This window comes from Myotis yumanensis, unplaced genomic scaffold (genome assembly GCF_028538775.1).
Source record: "Myotis yumanensis isolate MYYU_CA2020_CCGP unplaced genomic scaffold, mMyoYum1.0.hap1 SCAF_9, whole genome shotgun sequence".
NCBI classification, from domain to species: Eukaryota; Metazoa; Chordata; class Mammalia; order Chiroptera; family Vespertilionidae; genus Myotis; species Myotis yumanensis.
In genome coordinates, this window is record NW_027223760.1 from 37,024,605 (window position 1) to 37,044,906 (window position 20,302).

Below are 20,302 nucleotides of genomic sequence, written 5' to 3' on the forward strand. Positions count from 1 at the left end.
AAGTGTGCTCTCCCCAGTGTATTAGCCTAGTGAAAGGTTCCATTCTAGTGGCTCTTTCAGAAAAGGCATGTTCTAAGGTGACATTCTGTCTATACCGAGACAGAAACACATTTAGCTGTTTCTTCAGCTTAAAAAAAATAGAAGTATACCGTGCCTGCCCAAGAACCTTATTTCATGTTCTGTCTGATTGTAATTGGTCATATATTATAGAAGGCAGTTTGTATTGGCATATAGAAGTGAGCAAGATTAAGTTGAATCAATTTCCCGATGATATGGAATTTATGTAGATAAAAAAAGATATAGTATGTGACATGTTTATATAGAGATGCATACTTCCTTTTCTTTATTATTGCATAAATAGTTAACTGATAACCTATGAGGTATATTACATATCAGAGAAGCACATAACTGCCTAAAGATGGATTCATATTCCAGGACATTTTTCTTTTAAGATTGAGGATTGAGCAAAAAGATTGAAAACTCTAGTCACTGTAATTTTATTTGAAACATATTGAAACAGATGTTACATCTTGGTTTGCTACTGTATTTTAAATACTTTCTTTTTTCAATATTCATTAAACCAGTCTTTTCTTCTTGTCTTTAATAAGAGCAACATCTGTTTCTTCTAGTTCAATCAAAGCAACCACCTCAAGAGTCTCACTTTAAAAATAATGCTATTAGAGAGACAGCCTAGATAGAATATGCTTCATTAACATTTTACATTTGCATACTAAACAAGCCTTTCTAACAATTACAAGTTAGGGAGATGTTAGAGAAAATATTGTAAAACAATTTAGTCATCTTATGAGAAAAATTAAGACCAGAAGGTGGAATGTGGTTTTAAAGATGTTGGTTTTAGGTTAAAAAAAATGTCTTTGTGAAAATACTGGTTTCCTTTTGTAATGTACAGCTGAAAAGTTTTCATCATTAGGAATTGGTGAAGAAATGGAGGGATCTATTATAAAGTAACATCAAATAATCTTTCAGTTTAAAATTAAATCAGAGTATTGCAATAGTATTTTTTTAAACAAAACTATTTTAGAAAATGTATACTGTGGTATATCTCAATCTCCTCAAAGGTAGTCATCATGAGAAATCCTTGCTTGAAATTGGATTTAATTTTTGAAAATATTACACAGACATTCAGAACCATATCTATTAAATAATCTAGTTTTACAAAACTCATTTTGCTCAAGATTGGCTTCAAAAACAGTTGAATTTGATAATAACAAGAGATATATTGGGAGCTACCTGTTCAAATATTCAAATTCCTCACCACTGATATTACACTACTGGATTTATATTGAGGAGGGAGGTATTCATAAAGAAAACCAATTGTAATAATTTCATAACAGCTAACGATTATAGAATTAAAGTTCAACAATACAAATTGACATGTAGAGAGCTATGCTCACTCACTGAATAAGAAACAATAGCTAATATTTACTGAATGTTAATTATGTGCCAGGTACTGTTCTAAAAGATAATATATGCCCTTAGTCCTCACAGCAGCCCTATGGAGCAGACACTTCTGTTATCTCCATTTCACAGAGAAGGGAACTGAGGCATTAAAAGGTTAATTTGCGGGAGGCCCAGCTATTAGGTGAGCAGAAATGAGATTTGTATCCTGATGTCTGGCTTGAGTCCATGCCCTTGACCATTGTTCTATTCTACCCCACTAAGGGTGGCTCTGTAGGCCAAACACCCCTTCTCTATCTAGCTCAGTCTCTTATAGGGGCATGTTTCATATGTGTCTGAATAGAATATAATCCCCAATATAGGGCAGTCCCCCCATTTCCCCAGCAAGATCATTGAGAGTACCTTTTGACTAACTCGCATCTATAAATTTTTACATGCAGCCTTAATAGCAGTGTCCTTGTCTTAACCTTGTCAGACTTCTGGCACACTTTTTGCAGAACAAGTCATCTTTACCTCAAAGTTGTTTGAATGCAGGAATTTTTCCATGTGTAATGCTGTCACTGGACACATTTTTTCTAAGTTTCAAATGCTCATTAGAATAACATTAGGACTTTTTCTTTTCAGGTGCCCCAAATGTGGATATTTATGATGTCAACTTGTTAAAATGTATTACACTTGTTTAGAAGGATATTTATAACAAATATACCAATATTTGTAATTGTGAGGTAATAATCCAAAGAAAAGTACTCAACTGAAGTTTCAGCTTCCTCTTCTGTGAAAACAATACATCAAAACTTCTTTTACATATATATATATGTATTTCAGAGAGAAAGGGTGAGAGAGAGAAATATCAATGATGAGAGAGAATCATTGATTGGCTGCCTCCTGCACCCCCACACTGGGGATTAAGCCTGCAACCTGGGCACGTACCCTGACTGGGAATCAAACCGTGACCTCATGGTTCATAGGTTGATGCTCAACTACTGAGCAGTGCTGGCTGGGCAAAGCTTCTTTATTTTTTGATCTAATGATATAGATCTACTGCTTCCCTAGTCACTAGGCTCTGTTCTAGTGCTATTAGAAATACTAATTCATTTGTTCCTCAAAAGAAATCTATAAAGTGGACATTGCTATTTGCATTTTAGAGAAGAGAGACCTGAGGCACAGAGAGGTTAAGTAAATTGCCCAGGTTAGCAAAGACAGGAGCAAATGCAGAACCCTGGCTCCTGGACTAGCCCTCTTAACTACAACACTGTTTCTTGTGCTCGGCTCCCTTGCTGCTCACTGTTGAGAAGAGTCAGTACAGCTATACATGCAGTGTGTGTAGATGGCGCCAGGCATGTGTGGGCACTCGGGAAATTTGAGGCATAAGTCTCTTTTTTTTAAGTTCAAGCATTAGCACCCTTCTTTATCAGGCCTGTCCTGATCCACTGTCCAGCCATCAGGAACCCACTGTGTAGCAGGTATGGGTCCTTGGTGGGTGTCTCCCTTCTCAGGGACAATCATTGGCTAAAGGTAGTGAGTGGAGGAATAACACCTCTTTCACAGCAAAGGAGAAGTGCTGCTTTAGTCCTATCTAGTGATGTGTTCATTATGATTTATGTTCTTTGATATTTTTAATAAAACTTGGAATGATAGTACATTTCTTTCCAGAATAAATGTATTGGTATTTATTGTAAGTTTATATCTTATATCAATGATCTGATCAGCTGTGGTATTCTGAGTGATTTCCATATGGTATTGAATTTCAAAAGTTCTTAAATGTCATTAATGTTTCATTTCATATGAATTAAAATTATTAAGCAATATTGTTAATTTCTAAAATTCTTTAAAGAGGTGATTTCTTATAGCTTCTCTGATGCAAAACTAATTCTGTACTACTTCTTCAAAATGGAAGATGATCTAGGAAATGATAAATGGAAAACACATTTTGGAGCAAGTCAGCAAGAGAGGTCATATAATTTTATTGTAGTCCGTCTTTCACGCAAAGTTGTTTGACTCTCCCTTGCATTGGAGAGAATAGACTCAGGCAGAGGTGAAATATGCTGAAACGATGGCCTCCTCTTTTTTTCTCCTCATAAAATTTGACAGCTGAGTTCTGAATAGTGGGGAAAACTGCTTCTTGAGTGTCAAAAGGTCTAGATTAGAGTCTTAGCTCTACAAACTAATAACAAGATAGCAGGTTTAAGAGCACTGATCCACTCATTATAAAGTGAAGAGTCAACACAGAGCTCCCTTTGCTCAGTTTCACAACATATAGTGATGGTTTTAATACTCATGAACTTATTTTAATGTGCCTTGGCAGAAAATGCTAGACTTTGCTTCTCAACCCTGTAGTATAAGATTTCCATACTGATTACAATTTTAAGAGAAAAACACCAATGTAAAAAAAATACTAAAAGCCCTGTCCAGTATGTCTCAGTTTGTTGAGTATTGTCCCATGCAACCAAGAGGTCCCCAGTTAGATTCCTGGTCAGGGCACATGCCCAGGTTGTGGGTTCAATCCCCAGTAGGAGGCGTGCAGGAGGCAGCCAATGGATTTTTCTCTCTCACTGATGTTTCCATCTCTCTCTCCCTTCCTCTCTCTCTAAAAGCAATTAACATATTTTTATAGAGAAAATACTGAAAGACATATAGTATGTGATCTTCCAGTACAACAGAAATCTGACAGTGCAAATGCTGAAACTGGATGGTGTCTCAGTTTACATGCAATCCTCATACTGCGTGAGGCAAGGATATCACCAGAAACTGAGCTCCTATACAGTGGTGGCAGCAAATTGAAGTGTGTGTGTGTGTGTGTGTGTGTGTGTGTGTGTGTGTGTGTACACGTGCCCATGTGCGCACAGTGGAAGAGAACTTGACCATAGATACACAGAGGTGATATAACATACTTTCTTTTTTGTTTTGTTTATATTTGTATGTTTGTTGTAAAAATTCAGCCTCTGGAACCAAACAGATATATCTGAATTATAATTTGAAGTTCTGATATTTATTAGCTACAGATGCTTACATTTTATTAGATTCGGTTATCTCACCTACTTATTTTGGAAATATATATCTATATATTTTAATTTTCTGTGAATTATAAGTGAGTTAAATGCAAGTAAAATTCTTACCAGAGTGATTGCCCTAGAAAGCTTAGAACAGTGTATCTATAAATACTTGCATATACAGAGACCATGAAATTAGATTCGTCTCTAGAGTGAGCCTTTGGGCTATTATTTTTTTTAATAACATGCAGATGAAGAAAAATTCAAAGAAGTAGCATATTTTATTTTGAGCAATTAGATAATTCTTTCCCCCATTGAAGAATGGGCTTCATTATATTTGCGGCCCATTCCTATTACAGACTGCTGAAGCTTGCCTCTGGATGATTATTAACATGAAAAGTTCAAAATAATAATTGGAACTAAAATGAATAGAAATCACAGTTCAGGCTCAGATGTGGCAGTGGCTGCTATCAACAGGCTGCTTTTATCTTCAGTCCAGTGTCTCTAGTAATTAAGTTTCCTGGAGAAAATAAAGTAACCTTTTTATTTTAATCTGATTGGAATAATAGATATTTTGCCATGAACAATTAAGCTGATGATCTTCTTTCATAAATTAATTTTGTGAAGAAAAGATTTTCACAGGGATTTTTAGAAAGGCTTTCTGGTCTACCATATAGGATGGGACACTGTCAGCTAAAGACATCTTACAGGTGACTTCCTCTGATGTGTGATTATTTAGAATTAAATTTGTGGAGTGAACATTTGTAAAATTCATGTACTTGAGATCCTGACCCAAAATTGCATTTTAAAGCAGGGTTTATCACATTGTAAAGGCAAAAACAAAAGCCAGAATCAAAACCAGGCTCTTTTATGGTTAATCCATGCTAAACCCAGTTTTGTACTTGAGAGAAAAACGTTATGGTAAAGATACAGGCCAACTACTTGAGAAGGAAGTTTTTCAGTAAACATTACTATTACTTGTCACACAGCTAACTGATTTTAATTTAATTTTATTTTTAACTGCTCTATTGATTTTCAGAGAGAGAGAGAAAGGAGGAGGAGAGAGAGAAAAAAACCCCACTTATTTATTGATTTACTTATTTATTCACTCATTGGCTAATTCTTGTATGTGCCCTGACTAGGGATCGAACCTGCAAACTTGGTGTATCTGGATGACACTCTAAGAAGTTGAGCTATTGAGCCAGGGCCTGATTTTAATTTTAGAATAAGGTTTTACATTTGCATAGTAATTTCAGCACAAAAAATTTATATTTATCTGTGTATATGTATTATACATATTTTATAGTTTAGAACTCATTTACTACAAGTTACTTTAGAGCAAGGAATTTTAATTTTCTCTGTTGAAATAAAATGTGCTCAAATATGTAATACTGAATTAAAATTTGAACATCTAAAATGAATACCTGAGAGGTGATTTTTGAAATGATATTTACCAGTATAATTTGTAATGATATTTACTAGTAAATACTACCTACATGTGACTATCTTCTAAGTTTCAAAAGGCCTTAATGTTTTTCTTTAAAGTAGCATTTCTGTTTGATAGTATAAAGCCACCACTGGTTTATGCTTTTTCTGTAAAGGACCACACAGTAAATAGTTAAGGCATTGCCAGGGAAACAGTCTCTGTAGCCGCTGTTGGTTTTACTCTGTCTCTGGCAATGTGTAAACAAGTGAGCATGCCTATAGTCCAATAAAACTTTATATGGACACTGAAATCTGAATGTTATATAATTTTTGCATATAAATTAACATTTTTATTTTATTTATTTTTAATTATTAAAAACGTGAGAATATTTTTAGTTACCAGGCTGCACCAAAATGTACCGCAGCAGCCTGCCTTTGGTCTGTAAGCTTTGGTTTGCAGACCTCAGACCAGAGCCTGAGAGCCGTCATCAACATTTTATTGATTTACTCTCATTCCATTTTTTGAGGCCTTTACCTGCTAGGCTTATCTTCAAGTTACTTCTACCTGTGGACTCTACATTATTCTACCTGGAGCCGACTAACACAACATCACTTCCCTTGACAGAGCACAGAACTGTAAAAGGTCAAAGAAAGCCATTCTGACCCTCATAAACTTCTCTGTCTCTTCGTGTTTCTTAAACTCTTTCCAGATATTTATGTTCGGTGGCCATTCTCTATATGCTTTTTAATTTTCTAATTATTCTTCATAAAATAAACACATTAAACAGAAACTTTATTGCCTGTGTAATGGAGAGCTTGATAGGATTTTTGTTCCCCAAGATCTTTATCCTAAGCATCAATGAAATGTGATTGTTAGGGGTGGGAGTTGTTGATTTATTTTTTTATTTTTTATTTATTTAAATATAACGTACTTCATTATAAAGATACCGTACTGGTAAATGATCAGATAATCCTGGTATTGTTTCCCATGCTTATTAGTGGTCAATTAGCACAAATAACTATAAAAATAGTTCATTTCTATCAACTGTACTTTCCATATGTTCTTACTGAGAAAAATTAATAATGCAAAAACAGTTTATAAAAAGAGAGACATTAGACAAAAGTCATAAATCCATTTTATGATGGTAGAGACAAGTAAAGCTAACCAGAAAATAAGTTATTAAATTAAAATGATTCATCATTACCTTCCAAACAACTTTATTTACTTCATTCATTTTCCCAAGTACCACAATGGCACATTAATATTATCTCCTTAGATTGGATTACATTATTCCTTACTTGGTTCAATGCAGAATAAAACACGATGTTAAGTAAACATACAATACCAATTGTAAGTAGCACTGAATTTTCCTACATTAAGATATAACTAATTTTTACTTATAAAGTTCTAACTGTTGATATTAAATATTGTTTAAAACTGAATCATCTTAAGAAAATAAATTTACTTTTATTTTGTACGTTACAGGTTCTGGGTTGAACGATGGACAGTGGCACGAGGTTCGTTTCCTTGCTAAGGAAAATTTTGCTATTCTCACCATTGATGGAGATGAGGCATCAGCAGTTCGAACTAACAGTCCTCTTCAAGTTAAAACTGGAGAGAAGTACTTCTTCGGAGGTAAAAGACTGCCTGTTTTTAAATCTTTTAACTAATACATTGATAAAAGTAGAGTTTCAATGAAGTTTGATTATGAAGTATTTATATTTGATTCAATGGACACAGTAGATATCAGGAAAATCAGTCATATACCATTGTGTTAAAATAAGTGGCAAATTTGTTTCTTCATGATGAAGGTACTAAATGACATCAGCATATTATTCTAGTCCAATTCGTGTATAAAGCAAGAGATTCTGAATCTACTCATTTTCATAATACTATACTCAAAAGTCCTTGAATTCTATATTTGTCACCTATTCCTGTTATTACCCCAAAACTTAGTGGCTTACACAGCAAGCATTATCTCACAGTTACTCTAAATGAGGAAGTCAGGGATGGCTTAGCTGGGTTTTCCTGACTCAGAAGGGTCTCTTATGAAGTCATACTCAAGCTATTGAGTGTGGCTACATCATTTGAAGCCTGGATTTGGCTGGATGGTCTGCTTCCAAAAAGGCACACTTGCTTTGTTGACAGTCAGTGCTGGTGTTGCCTGGGAGGCCTTAGTTCTCCTTCATGTGGCTCTGATCCTTCAAGAGGCCTCTCCTATAGGTGATTGGACTGAGAGAGAGGGAGCCAAAGAGGGCAGAGAAAGGGAATAGAGGGAAGGAGAGGGGAAAGGAAAGCCATAGCAAGAGAGAGTTTCCAGGATGTAAGCCAAAGTTTTATTACAAATCATCTTGTAAATGGCATCCCACCAGTTTGGTTATATACAGTTTATTAGAAATGAGTCACTAAATCTAAGCCACACGTAAAGGAAGGAATCACACAAGGACACAGGGGTTATTCAGGCCATCTTAGAGACTGCCTGCACACATCTTAGTTCTTAAGTAATGAAAAATTTACTAGGGAGGAGGATTCTCTCAATGATAAATTTTACCACATGTAAGAGAGTGTTGTAGCACAAACTAGAAAGTTTTCTATGTTGAGGAATGCATCCTGGAAGAAAATGATTTTTTTTATCATTAATGAAATATGGCGACAACTTTTATTAATGTGCTAGGTTTTTTGTCTAGAGCAATATATCTTTTATTAGATTATTGCCTTTCTCATCTTAAATCATGCAATGTGAAATCTAAACAAATACACTGCATCATTAGAAAAGGCCTTGGTTTAAACTTTAAAGATATATGTGCACATTTATTTGCCTATAAAATATAGCTATTAATATTCACATATATATTTATCTGCTTATATAAAATAAGTTTCATAGATCATTATATGTATTCATTTTTTTCTGATTATTAGAATCAGTCTACTTTAGAGCAGCCATCTCATACAGGGGTGGGCAAAAGTAGGTTTATAGTTCATTGTAAGTATGTGAAACAGAGCTTATTTTTATATTACTAGAGGCCCGGTGCACAAAAATTTGTGCACTGGCAAGGGAGGGGGGGTCCCTCAGCCCGGCCTGTGCCCTCTCGCAGTCTGGGACCCCTCGGGAGATAACGACCTGCTGGCTTAGGCCTGCTCCAGGGTGGCAGAGGGCAGGCCCAATCCCTAGGTGCAGCCCCTGGTTGGGCTCAGAGCAGGGCTGATTGGGGAGTTGGGGCGCCGCCTCCTGTCATGCACAGAGCAGGGCGGATTGGGAGGTTGAGATGCCACCCTCAGTCACGCTCAGGGTAGGGCCGATTGGGGGGTTGGGGCACTGCCCCCTGTCACACTCAAGGCAGGGTCGATGGGGAGGTTGTGTTGCCACCCCCTGTCACGCACAGAGCAGGGCCAATCAGGGGGTTGGGGCGCTGCCCCCTGTCATGCACAGAGCAGGGCCCATCAGGGGGGTTGGGCCTCTGTACCCTGTCACACACAGAGCAGGGCGGATTAGGGGGTTGGGGAGCTCCCCCCTGTCACGCACAGAGCAGGGCCCATCAGGGGGTTGAGGAGCTCCCCCCTGTCATGCACAGAGTAGGGCTGATAGGGGAGTTAGGACACCGCCCCCTGTCACACACAGAGCAGGGCAGATCAGGGGGTTGGGGCGCTGCCCTCTATCACCCACAGAGCAGGGCCGATCAGGGGGTTGGAGCGCCACCACTCTCACACTCAGGGCAGGGGCAATGGGGACATTATGGCTCTACCCTGTCACACACAGAGCAGGGCCCGTGGGGGGGGGGGGGTGTTGGGGCACCACACCCTGTCACACACAGAGCCGCAGGGTGATCAGGGGGTTGGGGAGCTCCCCCCTATCAGGCACAGAGCAGGGCTGATCAGGGGGTTGGGGTGCCTTCCCCTGTCAGGAACAGAGCAGGGCGGATAGGGAGGTTGTGGCCCCAGCCCCTGTCACACACAGAGCTGCAAGGCAAACAGGGGGTTTGGGCGCTGCCCCCTGTCACGCTGATCCCGGTGCCGGGAGGCCTCGCAGCTCCGCTGATCCCGGTGCTGGGAGGCATATTACCCTTTCACTATATAGGATAGAGGCCTTGTGCATGGGTAGGGGCTGGCTGGTTTGCCCTGAAGGTTGTCCTGGATCAGGGTGGGGGTCCCCACTGGGGTGCCTGGCCAGCCTGGATGAGGGGATGATGGCTGTTTGCAGCTGGTCACACACCCTTCAGGGTGGGGGTCCCCACTGGGGTGCCTGGCCAGTCTGGGTGAGGGGCTGAGGGCTGTTTTCAGGCTGGTAGGTGACTGAAGCTCCCAACCACTCCTTTTTTTCTTTTTTTTTTTTATTCTGGGCCAAGGCCTCTGCTGCTGAAAGCAGGTATCTGGTTGTTTGGGTTCTATAATCAAAACACTGTATCATCTCCAGCTCTGAGATCCCGGCTGGCTGAAAGCTGGTATCTGGGATTTTGTTTAGCTTCTATATTTGTTACAATGTTTCAAACTGCCAGCTCAGAGGCCGGCAAGGCAGGCGGGGAACGTTGGAGTCCTCCTTCACTGAAGCAAGCAAGGCTCATGTTCGCTTCCAGCTGCCTGGCTGCCGGCCGCCATCTTGGCTGGCAGTTAATTTGCATATTGCCCTGATTAGCCAATGGGAAGGGTAGTGGTTGTACGCTAATTACCATGTTTCTCTTTTATTAGATAGGATTATTTATCAATTATTGCTATTATTTATTCGTATTACAACTGTAAACCTACTTTTAACACCCCTGTGTGTCTTGTTCCCAATTGAATCACCAAGGTTCTACAAAAATTCCTGGAATATAGTAGATGATGAGTAAATAATTATGAATTAATAAGTAAGTTCTGGAAAATAGGGGAGACAAGCATTTTATTCCCTGTTATCTAAAAGAAGAAATAGAAGCCCCAGGAGCTTTACTGACTTGCCACTGAGTTTGTAGCCAGTGCCTGGACTCAAGATCTCTGACTCCTGTACCAGGGAGTGTCTCCCTCTGTGTCATGGTTTGATGATGAGTGACAACTCGGAGACAGAAGTCCTGACCTAGACCTCTGCATCTGTAATCTTTCATGGCATTTATTGGAAGTTAAAACTACCGAAGTTTCAAAAGGCTCATAATAAATAGCTGATGAGTGGATGAAAGTCAGACATCTTATTGATGTGAGAAAAAGCAGCCCAATAGGCCAATAGCCCAACTGGTTTTCCTCCAAAGAGATATTTGATGTGATGGGCTTTTGGCCAACAGTTGTTATTGTTGTCATAGAAAATGGATCACTATAGTCCGTTGGAAAGCTGTTGATAATTCCCACCCATCCAAGTGACAGTGGAATATCTTTGGCCATGGATGAGCTTGCTGAAGGTCTAAGGCCTGTTTTGATCTATTTCCATCTAGATGGGTAAGCAAACAGCTATAACCACAAATTTATGGCACAGAGCTTATCGGAGATGAGGGCTTTATAGATTGCCACTTACTTTACCAATTTTGGTTTTCAAACCAAGCAGTCTGCAGCATGTTTCTTCTCTCTTGGGTTGCTGATCTTCCATTGAGAAAAGCTGTCAGCAAATGGTCTTGATGCTCCCTTGGTTATATCTTCATTAGCTGAGTCCTCAGGGTGTGTAAAAATCACTAGGGGAACTCCTCACAATTCAAGTTCTCAGGTTCTGCCCCTAGAACATGAAAATGCAAGATGCTGAGAAAGTAAAGAATTCTAAACCTCAAGTGATTCTGACACCACTGGTCTAAGGAAGAGAATTGTAGATGGACCTCAGCCAAGTTGGATGCACGTTGTTTTAGATTCTTTTTGAAAGACAACATCAACCACTGAAAAGTGAGTTAAGTAAGACATAGCTACTTTTCAAATAGCTTTGGCACCTTGAAACAGTGAAATAAAGTCAGAGTCCAAGGTCTAGTGCACAGGTAGATTTTTGTTAAATGAATAATTGTAGCAAGTTGGCACAGCACTGTTGATGCACATGCTTCTATAAGCTCAATGAAGTCCTAGCTCTCTGACTTGCTCTACCTTGCTCTACATGTTCTCTTTGGGCAGCTGTAGCATAGTTCTGGAAGCAGGATTTAGCTACACTCAGAGTCAGGCCACAGCAAGCCTCCTAAGCTAGTGGCTGGCACAGGATCACTAAGTGATCCAGACTCTAGAGCATTGGCTCTCAACCTTTCCAATGCCGTGACCCTTTAATACAGTTCTTCATGTTGTGGTGACCCCCAATTTCATTGTTACAAATTGAACATAATTAAAGCATAGTGATTAATCACAAAAACAATATGTAATTATATATGTGTTTTTCCGATGGTCTTAGGCGACCCCTGTGAAAGGGTCGTTCGACCCCCAAAGGGGTCACGACCCACAGGTAGAGAACCGCTGCTCTAGAGCCTTCTCCCGGGCTCAGGTCACAGGCCTCCCTGGGGTCATATGTCATCTTACAGGCTGCAGGTGTCTTGAAAAGATGTTTTGCCAAACTACATATCCTCAATACCTTTCATTTCACCACTGAGACCTCTTTTCCAATGTCATCTAACATTTTTGCTGATTATCAAACCACTAATTTCACCAAAGAAAACCCAACCTGGCATTCAGTGAGCTGCTTGGAGGAAGAGAGCAGAAATCCTGGTTTCTGAAACAATGCTCAGGACCACCTCTGGCACCTGGCTTCCCGATTAGAACACTGGCCGCCTCTGGGCTGTAACTTGAAACACACACAACCACACAAGTTCATACCGTGTATGCTGAAAATGTTAAAAAAAAAAAGTCACATGTTCTAATGAAAGCATCTTAGGAAACATTAGTATAGGGGGAAGAAATATCGACTTTGTTCCAAAAAAAATAAATGAGCTTTGAATCGTGCACACTTGATTTTGGATCCTGGCTTCACTTTAGTTGATAGGTAACTTTAATAATTTGTTCTACTTTCTTCATCTATTACAAGGCAGTGGAATCTGCTTTGTGACATTGCACAGCATGACCTGTTAAACCCAGGGCCTGGCCCTAGGGATGCTAAATAATGACTGCCTTTCCAATTTATCTGGAGACTTTAACTCACAAAGAGACAACCTTTCCCCACGCCCAGGGAAGATTCCAGATTTCACACCCTGTGCTTATCCAAAGCCTCTTACCAACTTCTCCACTACTCAAAGCGTTTCCTCATTAAACACAAATTGTTTTCCTGCTAGCTGAAAGTTTTACGTGAAGGTCTCCTGCCCTCACGTACTTGGTGACAGAGGCTAAAACATGTCCCTGCTTTGTTTGTTTTGAATTTAAGTCCTCGTCATGCAGCTGCTTTTGCATGGACTGCCCCGCTGTTTCACACCCCTGTGAGGTTTTATCTTCTGTGCCTGCTCCTCGATAATCCCAGAGAAGATCTTGGTTCTCCTCAGTAACACTCGTGATCAGATATTTCAGCACAAAGAGTTTTTTGCCTTGTTCTTTCCTGAGAATAAACAGAAAAAGAAAGTTTAAGGTAGGATATTTCTTCAGCAAAAGATAGTTTAGCTGCTTTAACTCTTCCTCTACTGCTCACCTGGAATTACTTTTGTTAACACTTTATTAACTTTAATAATCAAATAATAATAGAATAATTTATGTATTAACTGCTTGCTTGGTAATAAGCTTTCTGATCTTGGCCTGGGCCATGGTAATAGGAGAGTGGAAAGATTTTTAAATTTCTAAATTGTCTTAGGATTGGCATTTCTTATTATCCCTGTTGTTTTCATTTAAAAAGAGAAGAGGAGAGGTAAAAAGTTCCAGAGCCAGTCTTATTGGAAGGGAGTTGTAAGAAACACAGTGGGAGGTGGCAGCTCTGAAGAAAGAGCCAATCCTTGCCCAGCCAGGCTGGCTCAGTGGTTGAGCATTGACCTATAAACCAGGAGGCCACGGTTCAATTCCCAGTCAGGGCATATGCCTGGGATGTGGGCTCAATCCCCAGTGTGGGGCATGCAGGAGGCAGCCAATCAATGATTCTCTCTCATCATTGATGTTTCTCTCTCCCTCTCCCTTCCTCTCTGAAATCAATAAAGATATATTTAAAAAATTAAAAGATCACATCCCTTTCCAGTTACACATCTAAACTCACCAGTGCAGAGCCCTTTAATCCCACTGAGTACAGTTAGTAGTTACATGTACAAGAGGCCAGAGGATTTCTTATCCCCACCTGGACTGTCAGTTTCTACCACACATGCCTCCCCCCAATACACATTAGGTAAGAGACACTGACTGTGCTGGCCTAGAACAGCTGATCATGTCAAAATCAGGGGTAAGATTCCATTATGATGGCAGATATAACTTTTCAGGATCTTGAAGATAAAAATAATTGTTTATTAGATCAGGTTCCATGTTTTATCTGAGTGCCATATATGTCTGTGACTAAGGGGCAGCAGAGCCAGGCTTTAAGTAATTTCATTTACTAAATATTTACTGAAACGTGGCAATACCAATTGTGCTGAAGCAGTAAACCAGTAAGAAAAACAAAAACAAAAATCCTTGCTCTCAGAAGGTTCCATTCCAGTAGAGATAACTAACACATTCATAAATTGAGTCTCTTCGGGAGACGGTGAATGAGGGCAGGCGATGGGAAGTTCTTGGGGAAGGGGCTGATAAGGATGGCCATTCAAAATAATGTGGCAGGGAAAGCCCCAATGAAGGTGGGATATGAGCAAAGGGCTCATGGAGGTGAGGGAACAGATTTGGAGGAGTGAGGGGTAGGGGCAACCCTGGAAGAGGGAAAGGAAGTATAACATGATGTGAAGCTGAGGAGCTTGTGGGGAGTGTGACTGTAGGGGTCTGGCAGGGCTGTGGGAATGTGCGTAGGCAAAGGCGGGACTATGAAGCCTTTGACTCAGTGAGATGGAAAGTCAAGTCCATATCAGCCTGGCATCAGATAAAAGAAGTTCGTCTATGAAAGCACTCAGAATCAGGAAGGTCTTCTAATGTGAGGGCTGAGACAGATTTGGAAACCAAGGGGCAGGTGGTAGTAATAGATAACATTTATTGCACATTCACTGTGGGAAGTTGTATCTATAACTTTTTTTCCCATTGTTATTGAGGTACATTTGATAACTAAAAACTGTATGTATTTTTAAAAAATAAAATAAAATGACCTCTCAAACCACTGTTTTGAATAAAAGACCACAGCTAAATGAGAGGGAGAGGGCAATGGTGACTGTAGCAATAATCCAGGTAAAGAGATGGACGAGGTTGTAGCTGGGTGAGGGCCATATGTGGGGGCTTGGTCGGGGAATGATCAATTCTGAAAACATTTTTTGGAAGTCAAGCCAGCAGGACTTGCCCACAGTGGGACATGGGCTGTGCCATAGGAAAAGGAATCAAGAATAACCCTAGTCTGCCTGATAAAAAGCCTCGGGCTTTCCCTTCCCACCATTCCATACTTCCTCCCTCCCCTTCTAAACTTTGGGGTCCAGTTGCCAGTGTTCCCCTAAAGATTGCTTCCAACCTGTGCATCATAAACTACTGAACGTGTTGTTGTCCATGCAGGAACCTGTCATTCCTCCTCGGAAACTATGAGGATCATGAAGCACCCCCCTCCCCCCCTCCTCCACACACACACACACACACACACACACACTCACTCTCTCACTCTCACTCTCACTCTCACTCTCACTCTCACTCTCACAGTTTATTCTTTTTACTGCACCACACATGAGTTATATCAGAGTTAAGAGTCTACTGATTTAAAACCATCTCAGGTAAACTAAAATTCCAGTAAGTCTCCAATTTGGGGACCACACCGCCATTCGGAAAGGCAAGAGGAGAATAGTGACTGAAAGCATAAAATCAATGGCCTCTTGAAATGTTAGTTCACGTATAACCTCCTAGTGCCTAGATTTCCAGCTTGAAAGTATGTCCTGATTGTAATCTTTTCCTCTTGGTCTTCTTTCCATTTATGGTCCCACTCTACTGAAACTGGAGGGGGTTAAGAAATAAACTATTAATTGCCTTTTGAGAAATAAAATGGAAGTTAACCATTACCTATATTTACATAGTGCTGGATATCATTTATTATTATTAAAATAGGTGGGTGCCCCATGTTCTGTATAATTTGCCTCTCTTTGAAATACTAATTTAGTATTAATGGTAGAGTCACTTTTTCTGACCAACTAACAATTTATTAAATTTTAAAATGACAAATGAGGAAATCACAAGTTAGAGATTACTGTAAATTGTTAATAGTGTATTTGATGTGGATTGGCTAACATTATGTAATAATTGGAACTAATTTTTTATTGCTTTTGAACCCATCAATTAATATTTTGTTCATATTGATTTTTATTGTTCCTTTATTATTTCACCCTGGCTCATTATTAAATGTGATTTTTCCCTCCTTTTTTTTTTTTTTTTTTTTTTTTTGGCTAGAGGGGGTTGGTCTTCCCTTATTGTAGTGAGTTAACCTAGTAACTCTTTCTCAATTATTAGTTTCTGAAACAGAATTTGATTGTACATAAACAAATGCATGCTCGTTTAAATATTCAGATCAGTATTTGCTATTCTATCCAAATTCTTTCTCCACTTAAAAAGAAAATGCAATTTAAAGCTATTTCTTTCCATTATAGGAACAGTAACAGGGAGAAATGTTTCTCTTTCAGTCCAATTCCCAAAGAAATTTTGGTTGTTTTAGTTTATTTACCAATTATGTGCATAAAAGAAAAGGGCAAAGAGGAGGAAGGGAATTGCACAATGAAATTGAACACATTAACCTCATCCAAAAGGAAAGTATTCATTATGTAGTCCCCAATTCCAAGGACCATTTCATATCGCCAATAAATAAAATTTGACTAAAGCTACGATTTTGGTTAATTATCACTAGAATTATTGTGATATTCTATATGTCTTTGCCTTTTTCCTATGACTAGCTTGAAGTGGGAATATTTAAACTTAAGAGAGAAGTTTAAGCCAAAACCGGTTTGGCTCAGTGGATAGAGCGTCGGCCTGCGGACTGAAAGGTCCCAGGTTCGATTCCGGTCAAGGGCATGTACCTGGGTTGCGGGCACATCCCCAGTAGGAGATGTGCAGGAGGCAGCTGATCGATGTTTCTCTCTCATCGATGTTTCTAACTCTCTATCTCTCTCCCTTCCTCTCTGTAAAAAATCAATAAAATATATTTTTTAAAAAAAAGAGAGAGAAGTTTAAGTAGTTTTTCAAATAAAAAAAAATCATGAAATTATGAAAACTTTGACTTGCAAGAATTGTCTTAACCCTGTGACTATTTATCCCTGCATACTCTGCTTTCTTGCCTCCTTACATTAATTTTTCTACTTTAAAAACTCTGGACTAAGAACATAATGTTCTGAGTGTGGAAATAATACAGCCAGCCCTACAAAAGTGTAAATTAAAATATGATTTCTCTGTGTGCATCTTTTAGGAATTATCTCCCATATCTGAATTGCTCTGAAGTTGAAAAAAATTGACCAAATTTTAAAACTGACTTGTATATCTGGTGCAAGTGTGTGATATATGTCAAGTTTTTACTTGTAGAACATAACTATTTCTCCTGCTTATTCCATGTAGTTAATTTTATAATGCTTTACCCAAAAAATTAAGCAATTTATACTTTCCCTTTTCATGAGTAATGCTTCAGTTCGATGCTGTAAAGATCAGAGGTTAAGACAATTAGACTTTGGAAAGTATTGGGCACAATAACTCTGAAGGATAATGAGGTGAAAGAGTTGGTCTGACACCTGAGGAGGAAAGAGGGAAGGACAAAGATTGCATAGGACCCCGGATTGTATCTGTGCTGGGATAGTGCTGGTTGGCCGTGGTCCACCAAAATTACCTGTTAGAATCCCATGTCACATAGAAATGGTCTGACTCGAGTTCTCTTGCCATGTTGAGTAATTGACTGGTGCAGGGTGGGGGAATATGGGCTCAACAGAAGGGCATCTGTGGACTCTAAATAGACCAGCCAACTGTGACCCTCAAAGAGGAAAGGAGATGTGACCTGCAGCCCTTCTTGGCCGCCAAAAGTTATTGGGTAATGATCCAAATAAGAGAAAACAAAAGACCTAGGGAGTTCTTTCTAGCAAATCTTTACAAACCAGAGAAGTTTTGTTGTGGTGGTTGTTTTCTAATAAAATTGGTATTTCTGTTTACATTTCTGATTCACCTTGGCTGAATGAATAGAGGAAATTATTTTAAAGTACTGATTTTTAAAAATTGCTGAAAATTCAAATAATAATATGTGCAGAAACAAAACTGAAATGGAATCCAGTGTCCACAATTGGGCTCATCTGCTATCGTTTATTTTTGTTTGCCTGTTTTGTTTTTCCTTTAGATAGTCAATTATTTCTATGTAAACTTCTCCCTTTGAACTAGGAAGTAAGTTCTTTCTGAGTGTGTGACTCCTCCCTCCCACCGCCCAACCCCCCCCATTGTTGAGTTTTTAAAGAAGATCGCAGACTTAAAAATAAGCAAGAAATGGGCAAAGGACCTAAATATACAGTTTTCAAAAGAGGACATTCGGAAAGCCAAGAGACATATGAAAACATGCTCAAAGTCACTAATCATCTGAGAGATGCAAATCAAAACAATAATGAGCTACCATCTCATACCTGTCAGAATGGCTATCATCAACAAATCAACAAAAGACAAGTGCTGGAGAGGATGTGGAGAAAAAGAAACACTCGTGCACTGCTGGTGGGAATGCAGACTGGTGTAGCCACTATGGAAGACAGTATGGAGTTTCCTCAAAAAACTAAAAATGGAACTCCCATTTGACCCTGTGATCCCAGTTCTAGGAATATATCCCAAGAAACCAGAAACACCAATCAGAAAGGATAGATGCACCCATATATTCATAGCAGCACAATTTACCATAGCTAAGATCTGGAAACAGCCTAAGTGCACATCAGCAGATGAATGGATTAGAAAACTGTGGTACATCTACACGATGGAATACTATGCTGCTGTAAAAAAGAAGGAACTCTTACCATTTGCAACAGCATGGATGGAACTGGAGAGCATTATGCTAAGTGAAATAAGCCAGTCAATGAAAGAAAAATACCACATGATCTCACTCATTTATGGATAATTAAGACCATTACAAACTGATGAACAAAAATAGATACAGAGGCAGAGCAGCCTCGAACAGACTGTCAAACTACAGCGGGAAGGCTGGGGAGGGTTGTGGGGGGCGGTAAGAGATCAACGGAAGGACTTGTATGCATGCATATAAGCATAACCAATGGACACAAGACACTGGGGGGTAGGGGAGGCCAGGGGAAGGTCAAGGGGAGAAAAAAAAGGAGACATCTGTAATACTCTTTGTAATACTTTAAGCCAGCGGTTCTCAACCTGTGGGTCGTGACCCCTTTGGCGGTCGAACGACCCTTTCACAGGGGTCGCCTAAGACCATCCTGCATATCAGATGTTTACATTATGATTCATAACAGTAGCAACATTACAGTTATGAAGTAGCAACAAAAATAATTTTATGGTTAGGTCACAACATGAGGAACTGTATTTAAAGGGCCAGAAGGTTGAGAACCACTGCTTAAGCAATTAAAAAAAAATATTTTTTTTTAAATAAGCAAGCATTTTTTCAGTATGGTTCATCCACTAATCCAGTGGTTCTCAACCTTGGCTGCACATTAGAATCACCTGGGAATCTTTTTAAAATTCTGATTTCTGGGCCTCATCCTCCGGAAATTCTGTTTCTTTGTTACTAATGTTGTGGCCCTACCCCATAACAGAGAAACAGAATTTCCTGAGGATGAGGCCCAGAAATCAGGATTTTTAAAAAAATTCCCAGGTGATTCTAATGTGCAGCCAAGGTTGAGAACCACTGCACTAATCAAATAGAATCTTTGCTAAAATCTCACTTTTTAAATTAACATTTTGGCAGGAGTTTGCAGGTGGGGGTGGGGCGTGGGGAGTGGGACTGGAGGCTCTGCTTGCCCAGCTCAGTAGCCAGCTATCCCTCAAATAATTAAGAATTATTATTCACTCTCCAAGGAAACTTTATAGTAATTAGGAATTTATAAGTCTCTGGCCTTTAAGGCTCTAAAAAAGGATGAATCTCTTGTAGGGAAATTCTGAGTCTTTTTTAGTATAGAGTGGGGAGGAGGATTTGAGGTATCAGGACAAAGACTTCGTAGGTGTTCAAGTCAGATGTATTCAGAGTCTGGCCCTAATTTTTTTTTTTATCATTTTCACACATTTTCCATCAAACATCCCTAAGGCTCTCCAGTATCTGGCTCTTCTGATCTCCCTTCCCTGCAGTTAAACATAATGAGTGCAGAAAATGCTACAGCACCTCCTCCAGCAAACCGGATCTGTAGCCACAGACAGGTTCTCTAGCTCTGTTTCACAAAATGCCTAAGGTTGGAAAGAGAAGCCTCCTCTGCTTTCTCAAACCCTTACTGGATCAAAGAGTGTGCAACTATGAAATTTGAATGATGGCCAAAACCGGTTTGGCTCGGTGGATAGAGCATCGGCCTGCGGA

The 20,302-nt window shown here is 39.4% G+C and overlaps 1 protein-coding gene across 1 annotated transcript in view; it reads left to right on the forward strand.

The window, feature by feature from the left end:
- Positions 1-20,302, forward strand: part of CNTNAP2 (contactin associated protein 2) — a 1,802,564-nt gene that overhangs the window by 957,689 nt on the left and 824,573 nt on the right. The window contains exon 9 of the mRNA XM_070424092.1: positions 7,321-7,470. Coding sequence (XP_070280193.1) covers positions 7,321-7,470 — 150 coding nt within the window. The remainder of the gene's footprint in view (positions 1-7,320; positions 7,471-20,302) is intronic.